The sequence below is a fragment of the Schistocerca gregaria genome, chromosome 4 (genome assembly GCF_023897955.1).
Source record: "Schistocerca gregaria isolate iqSchGreg1 chromosome 4, iqSchGreg1.2, whole genome shotgun sequence".
Lineage (NCBI taxonomy): Eukaryota > Metazoa > Arthropoda > Insecta > Orthoptera > Acrididae > Schistocerca > Schistocerca gregaria.
In genome coordinates, this window is record NC_064923.1 from 492,516,324 (window position 1) to 492,536,370 (window position 20,047).

Genomic DNA, 20,047 nt, shown 5'->3' on the forward strand with positions numbered 1-20,047 from the left:
GACCTTCCAGCAGACGCTAGAGTGCGTCACTCATTGGCCAAACAACAAGAATTCAAATTATGCTACAGGAAATCTCAACGTTCCCTCGCTCTCAATGCGCTCTATTAAAAAGCAAACAATAGCCGGAAGAAATATTCAGTCTTAATGCATTCCAGAGTATTGTTTACTTTGCAAGTATATACACAATCTTAAAACTGCGTGTTGTGTTTGGCAACCAATTTTATACTCGTTAATGGGTATGATGTCAGGTTTGAGGTCACGATTTAAATTTGCTCAAGGGAAATTTCCATTGGAACATGTGGTAGTGCAAATTACATCTGCGAATGAAATTATGTTGTATGTTCGGGTGCAGCGATTGACGCCGACACCGGCGGGTGTTGCAGCTGGACTGGAGGTCGCTGCTAGAGGCCGTGTTCTCGGCCAACTTCTCGGACTCTGAGCTGTTCTACGTGGCGGCTCCGGACTACCTGTCCCGTCTGCACAGCACCTTGATCCGATTCTCCAAGAGGTAAGTAAGGAGCTGCTCTGTTAATCAGAGGTATCCGTCACCAAAAGTACAGTACTCTATTAACTACACTGAGGTGACTCCTGAGATAGATATGCCATATAGTTAAGGCTAACCGGCCATTGATCTCCTTCTGTGAGGATGCACACGCATTGCCCGAACTCTTACGGGACTCGGTAAGATTGTCTGCAGCGAGTAATGAGTGTAATGGGCAGGGGAACTACGAATGTAGTGCGTGGACATTAAGTTGGGAATGTGGGTCGCACGGAAAACGTGCAATCAATAAATCCCTACAGTCGCCCTATCCTTTGTTCCCTCTGTAGCTCAGATGGATAGAGCGTCTGCCATGTAAGCAGGAGATCCCGGTTTCGAGTACCGGTTGGGGAACACATTTTGAATGGTCCCCGTTGATGTAGGTAAACGCCTGTCGGCAGCTTAAGGTCTTGATGCAATTGTCATTTCCTGAGATAGAGATACGCACGTATACGGACGGCGCTATTATCGCGGACACAAGGTATAAAAGCGCACTGCATTTTCGGAGCTGTCATTTGTACTCAGGGGATTGATGTGAAAAGGTTTCTTACGTGGATATGACTTCGCGACAGGAATCAACAGACGTTGAACGCGGAAGCATGCACCATGTCTCCAGACTACAGTTTTCGCGATTCTGGACAATTCGAGTGAATGATTTGGCCACCCAAATCTCCCGACATGAATTCCATTGAACATTTATGGGACATAATCGAGAGGTTAGTTAGTGCAGAAAATCCGGCATCGGCAACACTTTTAATATTATGGTCGATTACAGAGGCAGCATTGCTCAGTATTTCTGCAGGGGACTCCCTGCGACTTGTTGAGTCCATGCCACGTAGAGCTGCTGCACTACACCGGGCAAAAGGAGATCAGACATCACATTAGAAGATATGCCATGACTCTTGGCACGTCAGTGTACGTTACTAATATCCTTGAACGTACAATTTCACATTTTGCCATCGATCATGCAGGGAATAATTTTTAATTTGATGCTTCAGGATGAGAGAAACTGGTAATAAGCGTGGGTTAGGGCAGTCATTTCCTACAATGCAGCCCAAAAATCCAGTTGTGTGTCCTTGGAGTCTTTCACTGACTTCAGTGAGCTTCTGACGAAGATGGCGGAGATGGCCATCGAAAGCTCGAGGATTTTATTCGAATTGACGCGGCTGGAAAACCGAGAACGCTTTATTCAAAAATCCAGTTTTTCTGTACATATATCGCCGCAGCTATTCATCAAGTAGTGACCACACATCATGCAGGTAGATAGAGGAATTGGGAGGTTTCTTGTTCAGCATTTTTTCTGTGTGTCTGAGATTGGCTCAAAGCTTGAAATAAATTCCTTGAAATTGACTACTATGATATATCTACCACATGATCTCAGCCCAGAAAGATCCAGGTGGTAGTATTATTGGGACAACAGGCTTTCTACCCAAAAGTACCGTTATCCAAGATGGCGGCGATCAAGTCATCCAAGATGACAGCAATGACGTCATTCTAGATGGAGGCGATGACGTCATTCAAGATGAAGGCGATGACGTCATCGAAGATGGCGGAATTTAGCGGGAAAGTGACACGCCCCCCTCCTGCAGAAAAATGGCAGGAAGATCAAATTACATCGTGATAATGCGTCACGCCTAGAGAAATGGCGGGAAAGGGGACTTGTCTTTATTATTTAACCAGTTTCAAGCATGTGTGTTCGCCACTGAGTTTGGACTGCAACTGACTTACTTCATATCCATGCCATCAGAGGTCGCTACCATGATGTCATCCAAGATGGCGACTGTGACGTCATTCAAGATGGCTGCACCCAGTGTATCCATCACGTGGCTTGGTACACAGAGGGCGCTGTCTTGACGTCAGCTGACGACAGATGGTGCGATTTCCATTATCCAAGATGACGATATTTTTTTCGCCACTCAGATGACCGGAATTGGCGGTGCACATTCAGTCTTTGCTGAGCTGTCTTTGTCAAACCATCATCATCAATGAATGTGCAGCTTTCAATAACTGCATTACATGTAGACATTCGAGGGAGGACTGTAGCCACAGTTCACTGCATCATGTATGGAAGAGTGAGGTAGTGGAGGAGTGTAGGTGGAATAAGTACAAGAATTCTGTTCAGCAGATTTCGGCAGTGCAGAGGGATAGAGCTAGGATGCATATCGTAACCTGCACATGCTCATGCGTCACAGTGGTGCTCTGTGGTGGTGACGATTGAACTAAGTCAGTTGAGCTCTAGAGCTCATGGCGAACACACATGCTTGAAATTGGTTAGATAATAAAGACATGTCCCTTTTTCCTGCCATTTTCCTACGTGTGACGGATTATCACGTTGGAATTTGAACTTCGCGCCATTTTTCTGGGGGAGGGGGGACGTGGCACTTTCCCGCCAAAATCCGACATTTTGGATGACGTCATCACAGCAATCTTGGATAATGGTACTTTGGGGTAGAAAGCCTGTTGTCCCAATACTGGTAATTACTGCATCAGTGATGAGTCTCACTGAGGTTCATCATCGATCGCCAAAGATGCTACTGTCAGGCGTAAGGTGGAGGAACTAACATTTGTGTGTCACGGTAGCAGAATAAAGATATCCTAGAGCCGGGAGGTTCCTATGAATTACGCTTTCCTTCATAGAATTTATAAGAAATAGTTTTTATTTAACAACTTTCACAAAATATTCCACAGTATGAACACATCGTCAACAAATTACGTCACCATGCGAATACATTTCGTGGAGATGTTACTGTAGGACTTAAAACAAGAAACTGTCTGCAGATACGTTAGAAGTAAAACGGGAGTGATTTCCTATCCATAAGAGGAGTCTAGTTTTGCATTCTAAGAGATTTTTAAATCATATTGAGAGATGTTGTAAAAGTGACATACTTTCTTTTTGGAGAAAATCCACGATCAATGATTTTTCAATTAATTGTTTGTCCGTCTAGCATTCATATATTTCAAAATTTAAGACTGGTTTGGGCTTGACAGACCCATCGTCACACCTGAGTAAATTGACTACAAGAGTAAATTGTAAAATTGTGCAGGGCGTTTGACTGTTACAAGTACAAACGAAAAGAGCGATAAAAGTGAATAATCCTAATACACAAAGATCCGGAAAGTAATAGTTTCTCTGACACGACGTATGCACAAGCGCAATCACGCCAATGTTACAATAGTATTAATGGGTAAGCTGTCCCTCACACATGACGTTGCGTGAAACAGTAATCAGTAGCGCTATTATTATTTCACTCCAGTCTGAATTACTGAATGCCGTGGCTATCGTGACGCGCACGAGCTTTTCAGGTCATAATTTCAGGATAAGTATCGCAAAATTGGCGCGGCTGCCTCCCACTCATGCAAGCGGATCCGCGCTTCTAAGGGTTAAAAGCGATATAAAAACACGCTAAAAGTGGCCAGAACACTCACCATGTACGAAAGTGCTTAAATCGTCTCCTTTCATCTGTTGCGTGCATATTCTGTAATCTCGCCTAACTGTGCAGTACTGTATTGTACACGTACACATTGGAAGTCTTAACTGCCGTATTCAGGCTCATCTTTAAATATATCTTCCAGGAGTTTAAGTCATGCAGTATCCTGAACATGCTTGCTTTTTCATAATCAATGAGAATGGAACGTCTTCTGTTTGTTAGTAACGGAAGTGTTACCAATCTGGCGACACTGGTGTGCGTTGGAGTTCCTCAGACCACCTGGTTGCGGGCAGAACCACTACTAACGATAACCACTTATGCGCCGTTTCCTGTACGACGACTTGCTTCCCTGTGACAGATGGTATCACATCAGTAACTTCTCATGTATCGAAAATCCATCGGAAGACAAGGGGAATCCTTTTGTAATTCACTTTAAAATGCACAACTACATTTCTGCTGACATACTACTGCAGTGATTTTGTTTTGAGACTGACGCCTAGAGAGTCGGCACCCACGAAAACCCGAATGTCTCAAAGATGCCACGTAACGAGGCGCATATTTTTTTCTTCGTCTTTTTAAAAAATTAGCTTTTCGCCTGAAGGCCATACGACAACGCCTTACATTTAAACAGGTAACAGATTTCCCCAAACAGTCGCAGATGGCCGAAAAGCTCATCTGACAACGTCTGAATAGCTTCTGGATGCACCACCGAAACATGTTTGCCCCTTTTGTGGAAGTCATAAACTCTACGTCCACTTAGGAGTGGGGCAACTCACGTAGATACATACATACATAGCAAGAAACAAAAATCACATGATGCGTGATCAGGTGATTGCGAGGGTGTGGCAAAATGGAGACGTGTTGTCTTGCTGGTTCTTTTTGGAGGAGGACAAAGCGCCAGGCAGGGGCGTCGTCGCGTAGCAACAGCCAACTCTTTCCACAGCAAAGCTCAGGACGCTTGTGACGAAATGAGCCGCGTATAAGGACAAGAATGTCCTTGTAGCGGATTTTGTTTACCATTTCACCGTCTGGGATGTATTCCATATGAGCAATTCCATTTTTATCAAAAAACAGTTCAATCAGCACTTGATCCTTGTACCTGGTGTTGCGTTTCTGTTCTACCGCGACAATATCGGCGTTTTGCAGGTGGCAGATTGTCGCTTGAGTTGCGGATCGTACAGCAACCACCGTGGTCTGCCTCCAATTATGATCTGGTCCAGAAATGTCAACACTGCTGATCAGGTCCTCACTAACCGTCAAGCAACAGTCGCTTTGTTCTTGCGTCAGAATATAGGCACGTCGTGTTGAGAAACATGCGACAAGCTGAGGTCATTAATCAGAATATTGTAGCACCTACCACAGCTGACTATACTCCTGCTACGAAATCGTCTGTCGTTTGGGAGCGGTTGGCGCGCCCAGCATTGCAACCTCTTGAATCTTGCTTTCAGCTCAAAGCGTTTGCGGGCGACAAGTACGCACATAATCCTCCAAACTGGCCTTTGCGGAAAACGTCGGAGCCGCCTAGAGACAACCCTGCCACTCAGCGTGCCGTCGCCCTAACCTTGCTGCATCATTTTAAACGTTTCTGCAGCGATTTGCCTAATTTCTGGCAGAACTTTGTGTTCGTCCGTTGCGACATCCTCCAGTTTTGGCGCGCTGTTAAATCACCGTCGCTACGACGACCGCAGTTGTGATAGCAGCGCTCGCATTCAACCGTCTCTTGCTGCAACTAGAGACTTACAACCGTCTCTTGCTGCAACTAGAGACTTACAACCGTCTCTTGCTGCAACTAGAGACTTACAACCGTCTCTTGCTGCAACTAGAGACTTACAACCGTCTCTTGCTGCAACTAGAGACTTACAACCGTTTCTTGCTGCAACTAGAGACTTACAACCGTCTCTTGCTGCAACTAGAGACTTACAACCGACTCTTGCTGCAACTAGAGACTTACAACCGTCTCTTGCTGCAACAAGAGACTTACAAACCGCCGGCCGTTGTGGCCGAGAGCTTCTAGGCGCTTCAGTCCGGAACCGCGCGACTGCTACGGTCGCAGGTTCGAATCCTGCCACGGGCATGGATGTGTGTGATGTCCTTAGGTTAGTTAGGTTTAAGTAGTTCTAATTTCTAGGGGACTGATGACCTCACATGTTAAGTCCCATAGTGCTCAGAGCCATTTGAACCATTTGAACTTACAAACCAGGTGCAACAAGTCGCTGCCGTCTATGCGCTCTACTGCACCTACTGCACCACACCGTCGTTATACGCCCAATATCATAATTTAACGACCTCTTACGTATTGTTAGTTAATTAGTTAGTTAGAAACACTTTGAGGTTATTCTCATATACATCATAGGCTCTTCATTTGTGTGGCCATAGTGTTCATAGTTGCTTCATAATTCATGAGGTTGTAAGGTGTCAGGCAAATCTAACACCTTGCATGAAAACCCTGACATGATAAGCAAATCCAGTAGTATGTCACATAGCTCCGAGTAAATCGTGACATTAAATTAACCAAAGTAATACGAGTAACGAGTGAGCAAATGGAATACCACAGACTAACACAAGAATGCCTAAATGCAAGTCATACCTTCCCACCGTGAGACAGACGTAGTTCCGAGGGGAGAAACGGAAAAAGAAGCCGAGAGCAGAACTGTGTTAAGCTAGCAGGCCCTACGTTAAGGGACGGACTGGACACCCACGTCGCCAGTTAACCACTAGGACAACGCCAGCTGCAAGCTTTACCGTGAGACTTTTAAGCGTCTTTGTTACATCAAGGACCACCCCCCAGCCCATGTTAAAAGCTAGAGCCCTCCAGAAATACAGTATAGATCTTACGATAACACAAAAAGGGGCACTACCACCCGCAAGTTTTAGCGTGAGACTTTTTCGCGTCTCAGGTACGTCAAGGACCACCCCCCAGCCCATGTTAAAAGCTAGAGCCCTCCAGAAGAACAGTATAGATCTTACGATAACGCTAAAAGGACCACACCAGCTGCAGGTTTTAGCGTGAGACTTTTTAGCGTGTCTGTTACGTTGCAAACTTTAAAAAACATTGCCCCACCACGAAAAGTGTAACGTTTCTCATTAGATAGACAGAATTTTTGTAGGCGGAGCTTACGGTTATCATTGGTCACATGAAAACACAGCCAGATAGGTTTTTTTTAAACCAACTTCGGTAAATGTAGTAAGGAGAAGTAAGGTGAGAGTTAGTTCCGAGATGGCGAGGTGAGCGGAGCTGTGCTGCCCGCGGCTGCCCTGACGCTGCCTAAACACCGACAAGGTAATGAACGCACGCGATGCCGCATAACAGCGCATAAAGCTTCACTCAGAACTGCAGAAGTCTCATCTGTTACACCCCCTTTTTGATTAATACTAGTGTCGATCGTAAATTAAAACTCATGGTGTTCACATTTTCCACTTGAAGTAAAGATCTGAAACGCGATAATTTTTCTGTTATATAGTTATTGAGAAGCCACATCAGCCACTGTAATTTACGACAAGTTAGATAAGTTATTAAAGATAATTGAGGGTCACTGTAGACCATTTCGATAGTTTTCTCTTTTGTGAAACTTAATTTAAAGCTAGATTATAGATGTGATATGGCATAGGTCATCCTTCGATCGATTGTAGAACTTGGAAACTCATTCAGGGAATATTCGTTCACATTTTTGTTGAACGCAGTTGGTTTTTACCATCCTGTGTTAAAACATTTCCTTTTATCAATAATGCAATTTATAAACGATGTTTTGTGAGCAGAATAAAATTTCCAATGGTAAACGTAACTGCTTCTTCGACGTTATTTTACCAGCTACCTAAAAATAGGAAAGCCTTGAACCCCTTCCACTAAATTTAGTTAGTATTAAGATTCTTTTACAGGGAGTGCAGTGGAGCTGACGCTGAGATCAGTAAGCATTTGGTTATATCATCGCTAGTCTCACTGAAATTTTCTGAATTCTACATATCATGTGTAGTCTGGCGTCTCCTTACCAGCAACAGGTCCCAGGTTCAAGCTAGTTAATTCCCTTAAAACACGCTCAGAGCGTCGTTGCGCGAAAGTGGTAGGGAGACACGATATAGAACAAACAGACACCACCATGAATGTTTAGAAGGTTATTTTTGATTCGTCGTTGCAGCTACAATAATGCGTGATTTTTTTTACCACACGACTTTCGCATCATCAGTGGTGGTGATTTTTCGGCTGCTTTCTCGCTTACATCGGAAAATGCCGTCTGCTAGCACATCGTTCTCACAACACACTTTTATGCACACCTCTGTTTTCTACTTGAATTACGAAAACAAACCGCGAGGGTAACCACGAAATCTGAGGCGCCTTCCCACGTTTCATGTGGCTCCCCCGTCGGAGTTTCGAGTCCTCCATCTGCCATGGGTGTGTGTGTGTTGTCCTTAGCGTAAGTTTAATTAGTGTGTAAGCCTAGGGACCGATGACCTTAGCAGTTTGGTTGCATGAGAACTTACCACCACCATTAACATGTTCGTTAAAATTACTTTTAAATTACAAGACGAAATATCAGCGCCTGCTGATGCAATGATTAAGGCACAGTCATCTACGAAGGGTGTCTTGCTTCCGACACAGATTGTGTTACGAATGCAATTTCGTCAAGTCAGTTTAAAACAGAGAATACTCGTCCACTTACACGGAATATGGCCTGTAACAAGAAGCTGCGATTATTTACACTGACCCATGATCTTGCACACAATCGCTTGGAGGCGCGTTAATATAACAAGGTCCAACTCCACATTAATACAGATGTAGTCTTACAATATCAAATATCCAGAAAGAAAAAAGTAAAAACTCTGAACTCCACTTAGATGTGAATGAGCCGTGACTTGCAGGATTTCAAGTCGGGGTGTTATTGCCTCCAATCGGCACAGACCGTCTTCGAGGTGCCGTTAAATTTAAGCTTGCAGAGTAGGCCGGAAACTTGCCGAACAGGTTGCCCGCGACGTCCGCTGGTATACCGTAACTCACCGTTGCCAATCCTTAAGCCACCGGGGAGGTTGCCCTCCCACCGAGTTAAACATTCGTGGCTTCTCGAGTCCCGTATCGGACAGCAGGAGATCCCCAAAACCAATAACTAGCCAGCCACGTGCCGTCCAGCAGATGGATGATAATTGCTGAAATACGGGCAGATGTTACATCCAGCGTGCCGAAAGAACCGTCGGAAACAGATTACTGGAAGCTGAGTTGAGCTTTCGTCCTGCGCGAACATCATGCCAGAGACAACAGACTCTTGCATGGTGCTGAACCAGAGTCAGTTGGGGCATAGAACAACATTCTGTCATGTTAATGATAAGTCTCCCTTCTGTCTGTGGGAAACCAGATCGGCACGAACCCGTCTGCACGCGACATCGTAACATCCAGAAAGCACCGAATCTCGAGATCCATGGAAGTGCTTGTGTGATTCTTCAGATACCCACCAGGTTAGCCGAGAGCGCTAATGCGTTGCTTCCTGGACTCGGGTAGGCGCGCCGGCTCCGGATCGAATCCACCCTGTGGATTAACGACGAGGGCCGGTGCGCCGGCCAGGCAGGCTGTAGTTTTTAGACCGTTTTCCACATCCCACTAAGCGAATACCGGGCTGGCCACCACGTCCCGCCTGGCCACCACGTCCCGCCTCAGTTACACTGAAATGCCTGGGCTAACAGGCCAGAGCGTGTTAGGTTGTGGAAAGGGACCAAAATAAGATTTCTGTCAGTTGCACTAAACATTCAAACTTTATTTGTCGACACACAATATTACACAAGAATGCAAAGTACTCAAAGTTGTAATGGCTTTGATTAGATTGGCTGAAGGCCACACTCAAAAGTAAGAAATTGATATAGAAGGTTTATTTGGAGGTGTCACTCAAATATTTTCTAAATCTTCAATCTAAAGAGGCTGAAGGCCTTAGCACTTTAATTTTAATGGAACTCGGCTGGAGGTCGCATATTAAGCAATAAGAAGTGTTTCAATCCAACGGCAGAAGGACAAATCATAAAACAGTCGAAGCAAATTCGGCTGAAGGCACCATACAAAATATCACAACCGTGTGCCTTAAGGGCAAGACAAGAACATTAATTCAGGATATATAAAAGTCGGCTGAAGGCGCACATTAGCCAAATAACTAAAACTCACACAGGGAAGTTACTATGTAACAGACACGGAACGGCGCTCAGAAGTTCCACGGGTCGCCCTGGAATTGTAACACTAACGCCCGTTTAGACGAGACAGGCAGCCTGACCGACAATCTCTTAATCGGCAGGCAACCCAACCGATAGACAGTCGGCGAACCAACCAACTACTTGATTTTGGGCACCAGACCAACGTCACTACAACCAAAATGTCAGCGAGGTGAAGAGACGAATAACACTCGTCTTCAAATCTTGTGTTAATAAGCCAAGGCACAATAACTACTGACATACTCGAACATCGCAACGGCTGTGGAACTACACGCCGTGGCGGCGGGGCGGACAGCATCAACACGATACGAAAACACTCACTCGCTCCTCTGTCGCAACCTACCAACTGGCTCCTGCAGTAGGCAGACAGCATTACAGCATTTAAAGCTTTGCTCAGTCGAACCGACACAAGGTGCACAGTGTTCCACGAAACACAGCCACAATAAACTCGAACACTCGTAAAACGAATCACTGATGAGCAACTAGAACAAATCACAGGCGGACACACACACACAAAACCGAAAGACGGTATGTGACAAAACACACTTCGTCTGACCAGACGACCGACCAAAAACCAACCAAGGTCGTTGACACTCAAACTATGTGTGTCAGCAACTGTCGGGCGAGTCCTGACTATCCGGAGCTCACTGCAGCTCCAGCCCGACTCAACCCGATGTCCGTCCGGAACTGGGAGACACACCGATCCGGGCACACTGGCTCGGACCCAGTCATGCAGAGGTAACTCTTGCCCACTGGCCACGACGTCTCCGCACAAGAAGGAACCGAGCCGCGTCCAGCAAGATGACCCAGTGACGAGGCCCAGAAACGGTCAAAAGACCAAACACACGTCGCCTAAAGAGGCGACCAACTGAACGACACCCCAATGGTCGAGTCCGTTGCTATCTCCGTCCGTCGGACAGTTCATCCTGTGTCGGCAAGTACTGGCTGTCCGCGCCTCCCTAGCGCTACGTCCCGACTGCACTTCTGCCGCGTTCCAACTACTCCAGGTCCGATCTCCTCCAACTGAGTACCAGATACACGACGAACCGGAAATACTATCGGTCGCTTAAGAGATGGTACGACAGTGCACTTATTGATACGCGCTGCTGCTGCCGCTTACGGGCAAGTAAGACAGGGAATTAGTGACGCCAGTAAATGGAATAAGAAACGAGACGGCAGTACCGTAATAGAACATGAAAAACAATAAATGGCATGAACACGAGCCGTGCACGGCTCATACACGTCTCACAGACGTTTGAAACACGTTCCCACCATTCCACGGTTTACACTAGCCGCAGACAGCTGGTGTACACTAATTCCTTCCCAGAGGGTATGGGTTGGCGACAGAATGGGTATACAGCCACCCTTTAAAATGAAGCATGTCAAATCCGTACTTAACCCTGGCGACGCTACGCACGATGCGGGACAAAGGAAGTAGCAAAAGAAGAAGAAGAAGAAGAAGAAGAGTATGATTATTCAGATAGTTTGATAAATACCGGGCTGTTGCTTTAAGTGTAACATTTTCTATTTCCGTCAGTGTGTGACGACACCCAGAGCAGAGTTTACGCAATTCTCAGACAGATGGAGTAAATGAATTCCCTCCCACAGTTAAACTGGAAGCTGTGGAGACAGGAAGAACAATCGGCCGCAATGTTAAAATAATTAAAAGTAAATTTTCCAAATAATGAAAAGAGCGGATGTTGTACTACAGACAAACGCTGGGACAAGGAAGTGTCCGTCCTTTGAAGGAATTGACAAGATTTTTCTCTTTTGTATCTATTTTTCTTATGCTATGAGACTATAGCTTCCCCCCAAGAACCATGGACCTTACCGTTGGTGGGAGGCTTGCGTGCCTCAGCGATACAGATAGCCGTACCGTAGGTGGAACCACAATGGGTCAGACAAACGTGTGGTTCCTGAAGAGGGGCAGCAGCCTTTTCAGTAGTTGCAGGGGCAACAGTCTGGATGATTGACTGATCTGGCCTTGTAACACTAACCAAAACAGCCTTGCTGTGCTGGTACTGCGAACGGCTGAAAGCAAGGGGAAACTACGGCCGTAATTTTTCCCGAGGGCATGCAGCTTTACTGTATGATTAAATGATGATGGTGTCCTCTTGGGTAAAATATTCCAGAGGTAAAATAGTCCCCCATTCGGATTTCCGGGAGGGGACTACTCAAGAGGACGTCGTTATCAGGAGAAAGAAAACTGGCGTTCTACGGATCGGAGTGTGAAATGTCAGATCCCTTAATCGGACAGGTAGGTTAGAAAACTTGAAAAGGGAAATGGGTAGGTTGAAGTTAGATATAGTGAGAATTAGTGAAGTTCGGTCGCAGGAGGAACAAGACTTTTGGTTAGGTGAATACAGGGTTATAAATACAAAATCAAATAGGGATAATGCAGGAGTCGGTTTAATAATGAATAAAAAAGATAGGAATGCCGGTAAGCTACTACAAACAGCATAGTGAACGCATTATTGTGGCCAAGATAGACACGAAGCCCACGCCTACTACAGTAGTACAAGTTTATATGCCAACTAGCTCTGCAGATGACGAAGAAATTGATGAAATGTATGATGAAATAAAAGAAATTAGTCCCCCATTCGGATTTCCGGGAGGGGACTACTCAAGAGGACGTCGTTATCAGGAGAAAGAAAACTGGCGTTCTACGGATCGGAGTGTGAAATGTCAGATCCCTTAATCGGACAGGTAGGTTAGAAAACTTGAAAAGGGAAATGGATAGGTTGAAGTTAGATATAGTGAGAATTAGTGAAGTTCGGTCGCAGGAGGAGCAAGACTTTTGGTTAGGTGAATACAGGGTTATAAATACAAAATCAAATTGGGATAATGCGGGAGTCGGTTTAATAATGAATAAAAAAGATAGGAATGCCGGTAAGCTACTACAAACAACATAGTGAACGCATTATTGTGGCCAAGATAGACACGAAGCCCACGCCTACTACAGTAGTACAAGTTTATATGCCAACTAGCTCTGCAGATGACGAAGAAATTGAAGAAATGTATGATGAAATAAAAGAAATTATTCAGGTAGTAAAGGGAAATAAAAATTTAACAGCCATGGGTGACTGGAATTCGGTAGTAGGAAAACGGAGAGAAGGAAACGTAGTAGGTGAAAATGGATTGGGGCTAAGAGGAAGTCGCCTGATAGAATTTTGCACAGAGCACAACTTTATCATAGCTAACATTTGGTTCAAGAATCATAAAAGAAGGTTGTATACATGGAAGAAACCTGGAGATACTAACAGGTTTCAGATAGATTACATAATGGTAAGACAGAGATTTAGGAAACAGGTTTTAAGTTGTAAGATATTTCCAGGGGCAGATGTGGACTCTGATCACAATCTATTCGTTATTATCTGTAGACGAAAACTGGAGAAACAGCAAAAAAGTGAGAATTTAGGGAGATGGGACCTGGATAAACTGAAAGAACCAAAGGTTGTACAGAGTTTCAAGGAGAGCATAAGGGAAAAATTGACAAGTATGGGGGAAAGAAATACAGTAGAAGAAGAATGGGTAGCTTTGAGAGATGAAATAGTGAAGGCAGCAGAGGACCTAATAGGTAAAAAGACGAGGGCTAGCTGAAATCCTTGGGTAACAAAGAAATACTGAATTTAATTGATGAAAGGAGAAAATATAAAAATGCAGTAAATGAAGCACGCAAAAAGAAATACAAACGTCTCAGAAACGAGATCAACAGGAAGTGCAAAATGGCTAAGCACGGATGGCTAGAGGACAAATGTAAGGATGTAGAGGCTTATCGCACTAGGGGTAAGATAGATACTGCCTACAGGAAAATTAGAGAGACCTTTGGAGAAAAGAGAACAACTTGTATGAATACCAAGAGCTCAGATGGAAACCCAGTTCTAAGCAAATAAGGGAAAGCAGGAAGGTGGAAGGAGTATATAGAGGGTCTATACAAGGGCGATGTACTGGAGGGCAGTGTTATAGAAATGGAAGAGGATGTAGATGAAGATGAAATGGGAGATATCATACTGCGTGAAGAGTTTGATAGACCACTGAAAGACCTAAGTCAAAACAAGGCCCCAGGAGTAGACAACATTCCATTAGAGCTACTGACAGCCTTGGGAGAGCCAGTCCTGACAAAACTCTACCATCTGGTGAACAAAATGTATGAGACGGGCGAAATACCCTCAGACTTCAAGAAGAATATAATAATTCCAATCCCAAAGAAAGCAGGCATTCACAGATGTGAAAATTACCGAACTATCAGTTTAATAAGTCACGGCTGCAAAATAGTAACGCGAATTTTTTACAGACGAATGGAAAAACTGGTAGAAGACGACCTCGGAGAAGATCAGTTTGGATTCCGTAGAAATACTGGAACACGTGAGGCATTACTGACCCTACGACTTATCTTAGAAGTTAGATTAAGGAAAGGCAAACCTACGTTTCTAGCATTTGTAGACTTAGAGAAAGCATTTGGCAATGTTGACTGGAATACTCTCTCTCAAATTCTGAAGGTGGCAGGGGTAAAATACAGGGAGCGAAAGGCTATTTACAATTTGTATAGAAACCAGATGGCAGTTATAAGAGTCGAGGGGCACGAAAAAGAGGCAGTGGTTGGGAAGGGAGTGAGACAGGGTTGTAGTCTCTCCCCGATGTTATTCAATCTGTATATTGAGCAAGCAGTAAAGGAAACAAAAGAAAAATTCGGAGTAGGTATTAAAATCCATGGAGAAGAAATAAAAACTTTGAGGTTCGCCGATGACATCGTAATTCTGTCAGAGACAGCAAAGGACTTGGAAGAGCAGTTGAACGGAATGGACAGTGTCATGAAAGGAGGGTATAAGATAAACATCAACAAAAACAAAACGACGATAATGGAATGTAGTCGAAGTAAGTCGAGTGATGCTGAAGGAATAAGATTAGGAAATGGGACACTTAAAGTAGTAAAGGAGTTTTGTTGTTTGGGAAGCAAAATAACTGATGAAACTTCCTGGCAGATTAAAACTGTGTGCCCGACCGAGACTCGAACTCGGGACCTTTGCCTTTCGCGGGCAAGTGCTCTACCAACTTTTTTTTTTTTTTTTTTTTTTTTTTAATCTCATTTTGATCGTTTTCGTTCGTTGTATTTGCTCGGTGCGGACGTCGCGAGACATCCGTTTATGTTCGTTGTTGCTCGATTAACTCAGTTTTTTTATTACAGAAGGCAGCTAACCCTCTGACCGAACACGCTGAGCTACCGTGCCGGCTGATGTAGACTGGCAAAGGCAAGGAAAGCATTTCTGAAGAAGAGAAATTTGTTAACATCGAGTATTGATCTAAGTGTCAGGAAATCGTTTCTGAAAGTATTTAGTATGGAGCGTAACCATGTATCGAAGTGAAACATGGACGATAACTAGTTTGGACAAAAAGAGAATAGAAGCTTTCGAAATTTGGTGCTACAGAAGAATGCTGAAGATTAGATGGATAGATCACATAACTAATGCGGAGGTATTGAATAGGATTGGAGAGAAGAGAAGTTTGTGGCATAACTTGACTAGAAGAAGGGATCGGTCGGTAGGAGATGTTCTGAGGCATCAAGGGATCACCAATTTAGTACTGGAGGGCAGCGTGGAGGGTAAAAATCGTAGAGGGAGACCAAGAGATGAATACACCAAGCAGATTCAGAAAAATATAGGCTGCAGTAGGTACTGGGAGATGAAGAAGCTTGCACAGGATAGAGTAGCATCAAACCAGTCTCAGGACTGAAGACCACAACAACAACAACAACATGAGACTATAGAAAATACTGGAGAGATTTAGCTAAAATATGAGCTTGTCTTGAATGAGAAAAGAGAGGCAGTTTTTCTGGGCTATAATCTGCTTGCTAGGGGACACAAACGAATTTAGAAGAACATGACAAGTTTTTGTTGTTGCCGTGTCGTTCACTCGGTGACTAGTCAGAGTGGAAGGCGTTGTGAACAAATACAGCACCACAGAGTGATGTCATGTCGTTGCGGAGCAATACATAGTAGCTGGCCATATCAGAGATTGCGGACCGCAAGAAATGCACTCACAGAATTGCACCCTCCTTTCTGAGGCTCCCTGCAGTACCTTAGCTCCGAGAACGCTGTAACTCTGATTAATTCCTGTCATAGTTTTCCCAATTAATGTAACTTCATGTGCAGTAGTTTACACTAACGCAAGGTTATGCAATAGCACTTCCACAGTTTCGAAAGGTGACTGCGAAAAAACTAGAGGACCTACAGCAAAATGACACGTATCAGTGAACAGAGCATCTCTCCGAGTTTCCATTCGAAATAAGCGACCTGGCGTAGTTTCTCCAAGGGCAGGCGTGTCGGAACACCTGCTCAGTATTGTCACTTCGATTAGTTTGCGCCTGCAGATAGATAGCTTACTGAAGAAATCTTCAAAGCGGGCTCTTGTTACGTCATTCCGGGCAATTCAGGTGAGTGATTTTAATGGATAGTCCATTTACTGACGTTTCCGGTGTCACAAACTGCGCCCATAATGAGCACCAGTAAAGTGATTTAAAAACTTTGACAGATCCTCTGTCCACTGATATCTGTTGGTTTCTGTGTGTCGTGCAACTTTTCTGCAGTCTTCAGCAGAAAGCGCAGAGTTTCTTATGTATAACCCTGTAGTATTTTTCGTGCTGTTTCGCATCTTACCACAAACTAACCCTAATACGAGATTACAATTACGTGGCACAAATTGTAGTAGTTTCCCGGATTTGCTCTCGAAACTAGAAACTTGCACATTACGAAATGTTATTTTTCATACGAACTCAGTTGATTTACTTTCAGAGAGACAAATATAAGTAACCGTACGTACATTATTTATTTAATTTACTACTTATATTAGATCGTGGATTGTTCTTCCATACTTGCCTTCTCCTTTAAGAACTACAGCTTTGCTCGGCTTGGTTAGGTACTTCGGCTTGGTTAGCTACATCTACATCTACATCGTACTCTGCAAGCCACCTAACGGCTTGTGTTAGAGGGTACTTCCGGTACCGCTAACTGATCCCTCCTTCTCTGTTCCACACGCTAATGAAAAGTGGTAAGAATGATTATTGGTAGCCGGCCGGAGTGGCCGAGCGGTTCTAGGCGCTACAGTCTGGAACCGCGCAACCGCTACGGTCGCAGGTTCGAATCCTGCCTCGGGCATCGATGTGTGTGATGTCCTTAGGTTAGTTAGGTTTAAGTAGTTGTAAGTTATAGGGGACTCATGTTCTCAGATGTTAAGTCCCATAGTGCTCAGAGCCATTTGAACCATTTGATTATTTGTAAGCGTCTCGAATTTTGTCGTTGTGGTCATTTCACGAGATGTATGTTGCAAGAAGTAATATGTCGTCCACATTTTCCAGGGAAATGTCCTCTCCGAATTTCAATAGTTGACCTTTCCGTGATGCACAACGCCTCTATTCTAATGGTTACCACTCAAGTTTGTTGAGCATTTCTTCAAATCTCTCGCGCCGACTAAACAATCCCGTGACTAAACGCGCAGCTTTTCGTTGGACCTTCTACATCTACATCTACATCCATACTCCGCAAGCCACCTGACGGTATGTGGCGGAGGGTAGCCTGAGTACCTCTATCGGTTCTCCCTTCTATTCCAGTCTCGTATTGTACGTGGAAAGAACTATTGTCGGTATGCTTCTGTGTGGAATCTAATCTCTCTGATTTTATCCTCATGGTCTCTTCGCGAGATATACGTAGGAGGGAGCAATATACTGCTTGACTCTTCGGTGAAGGTATGTTCTCGGAGCTTTAACAAAAGCCCGTACCGAGCTACTGAGCGTCTCTCCTGCAGAGTCTTCCACTGGAGTTTATCTATCATCTCCGTAACGCTTTCGCGATTACTAAATGATCCTGTAACGAAGCGCGCTGCTCTCCGTTGGATCTTCTCTATCTCTTCCATCAACCCTATCTGGTGCGGATCCCACACTGCTGAGCAGTATTCAAGCAGTGGGCGAACAAGCGTACTGTAACCTACTTCCTTTGTTGTCGGATTGCATTTCCTTAGGATTCTTCCAATGAATCTCAGTCTGGCATCTGCTTTACCGACGATCGACTTTATATGATCATTCCATTTTAAATCACTCCTAATGCGTACTCCCAGATAATTTATGGAATTAACTGCTTCCAGTTGCTGACCTGCTATTTTGTAGCTAAATGATAAGGGACCTATCTTTCTATGTATTCGCATCACATTACACTTGTCTACATTGAGATTCAATTGCCATTCCCTGCACCATGCGTCAATTCGCTGCAGATTCTCCTTCATTTCAGTACAATTTTTCATTGTTGCAACCTCTCGATACACCAGCATCATCTGCAAAAAGCCTCAGTGAACTTCCGATGTCATCCACCAGGTCATTTATGTATATTGTGAATAGCAACGGTCCTATGACACTCCCCTGCGGCACACCTGAAATCACTCTTACTTCGGAAGACTTCTCTCCATTGAGAATAACATGCTGCGTTCTGTTATCTAGGAACTCCTCAATTCAATTACACAATTGATCTGATAGTCCGTATGGTCTTACTTTGTTCATTAAACGACTGTGGGGAACTGTGTCAAACGCCTTGCGGAAGTCAAGAAACACGGCATCTACCTGTGAACCCGTGTCTAAGGCCCTCTGAGTCTCGTGGACGAATAGCGCGAGCTGGGTTTCACACGACCGTCTTTTTCGAAACCCATGCTGATTCCTACAGAGTAGAATTCTAGTCTCCAGAAAAGACATTATACTCGAACATAATACGTGTTCCAAAATTCTACAACTGATCGACATTAGAGATATAGGTCTATAGTTCTGCACATCTGTTCGACGTCCCTTCTTGAAAACGGGGATGACCTGTGCCCTTTTCCAATCCTTTGGAGCGCTTCGCTCTTCTAGAGACCTACGGTACACCGCTGCAAGAAGGGGGGCAAGTTCCTTCGCGTACTCTGTGTAAAATCGAACTGGTATCCCATCAGGACCAGCGGCCTTTCCTCTTTTGAGCGATTTTAATTGTTTCTCTATCCCTCTGTCGTCTATTTCGATATCTACCATTTTGTCAACTGTGCGACAATCTAGAGAAGGAAGCACAGTGCAGTCTTCCTCTGTGAAACAGCTTTGGAAGAAGACATTTAGTATTTCGGCCTTTAGTCTGTCATCCTCTGTTTCAGTACCATTTTGGTCACAGAGTGTCTGGACTTTTGTTTTGATCCACCTAACTCTTTGACATAGGACCAAAATTTCTTAGGATTTTCTGCCAAGTCAGTACATAGAACTTTACTTTCGAATTCATTGAAAGCCTCTCGCATAGCCCTCCTCACACTACATTTCGCTTCGCGTAATTTTTGTTTGTGTGCAAGGCTTTGGCTATGTTTATGTTTACTGTGAAGTTCCCTTTGCTTCCGCAGCAGTTTTCTAACTCGGTTATTGTACCACGGTGGCTCTTTTCCATCTCTTACGATCTTGCTTGGCACATACTCAACTAACGCATATTGTACGATGGTTTTGAACTTTGTCCACTGATCCTCAACGCTATCTGTACTTGAGACAAAACTTTTGTGTTGAGCCAGCAAGTACTCTGAAATCTGCTTTTTGTCACTTTTGCTAAACAGAAAAATCTTCCTACCTTTTTAAATATTTCTATTTACGGCTGAAATCATCTATGCAGTAACCTCTTTATGATCGCTGATTCCCTGTTCTGCATTAACTGATTCAAATATTTCGGGTCTGTTTGTCACCAGAAGGTCTAATATGTTATCGCCACGAGTCGGTTCTCTGTTTAACTGCTCAAGGTAGTTTTCAGATAAAGCACATAAAAATATTTCACTGGATTCTTTGTCCCTGCCACCCGTTATGAGCGTTTGAGTCTCCCAGACTATATCCGGCAAATTAAAATCTCCACCCAGAACTATAACA

General features: G+C 44.3%; 1 protein-coding gene across 1 annotated transcript in view; it reads left to right on the plus strand.

Annotated features, from left to right (window-relative positions):
* Positions 1–20,047, plus strand: part of LOC126267782 (endothelin-converting enzyme-like 1) — a 340,693-nt gene that overhangs the window by 241,607 nt on the left and 79,039 nt on the right. The window contains exon 9 of the mRNA XM_049973087.1: positions 384–508. Within this exon, the coding sequence (XP_049829044.1) occupies positions 384–508 (125 nt within the window). The remainder of the gene's footprint in view (positions 1–383; positions 509–20,047) is intronic.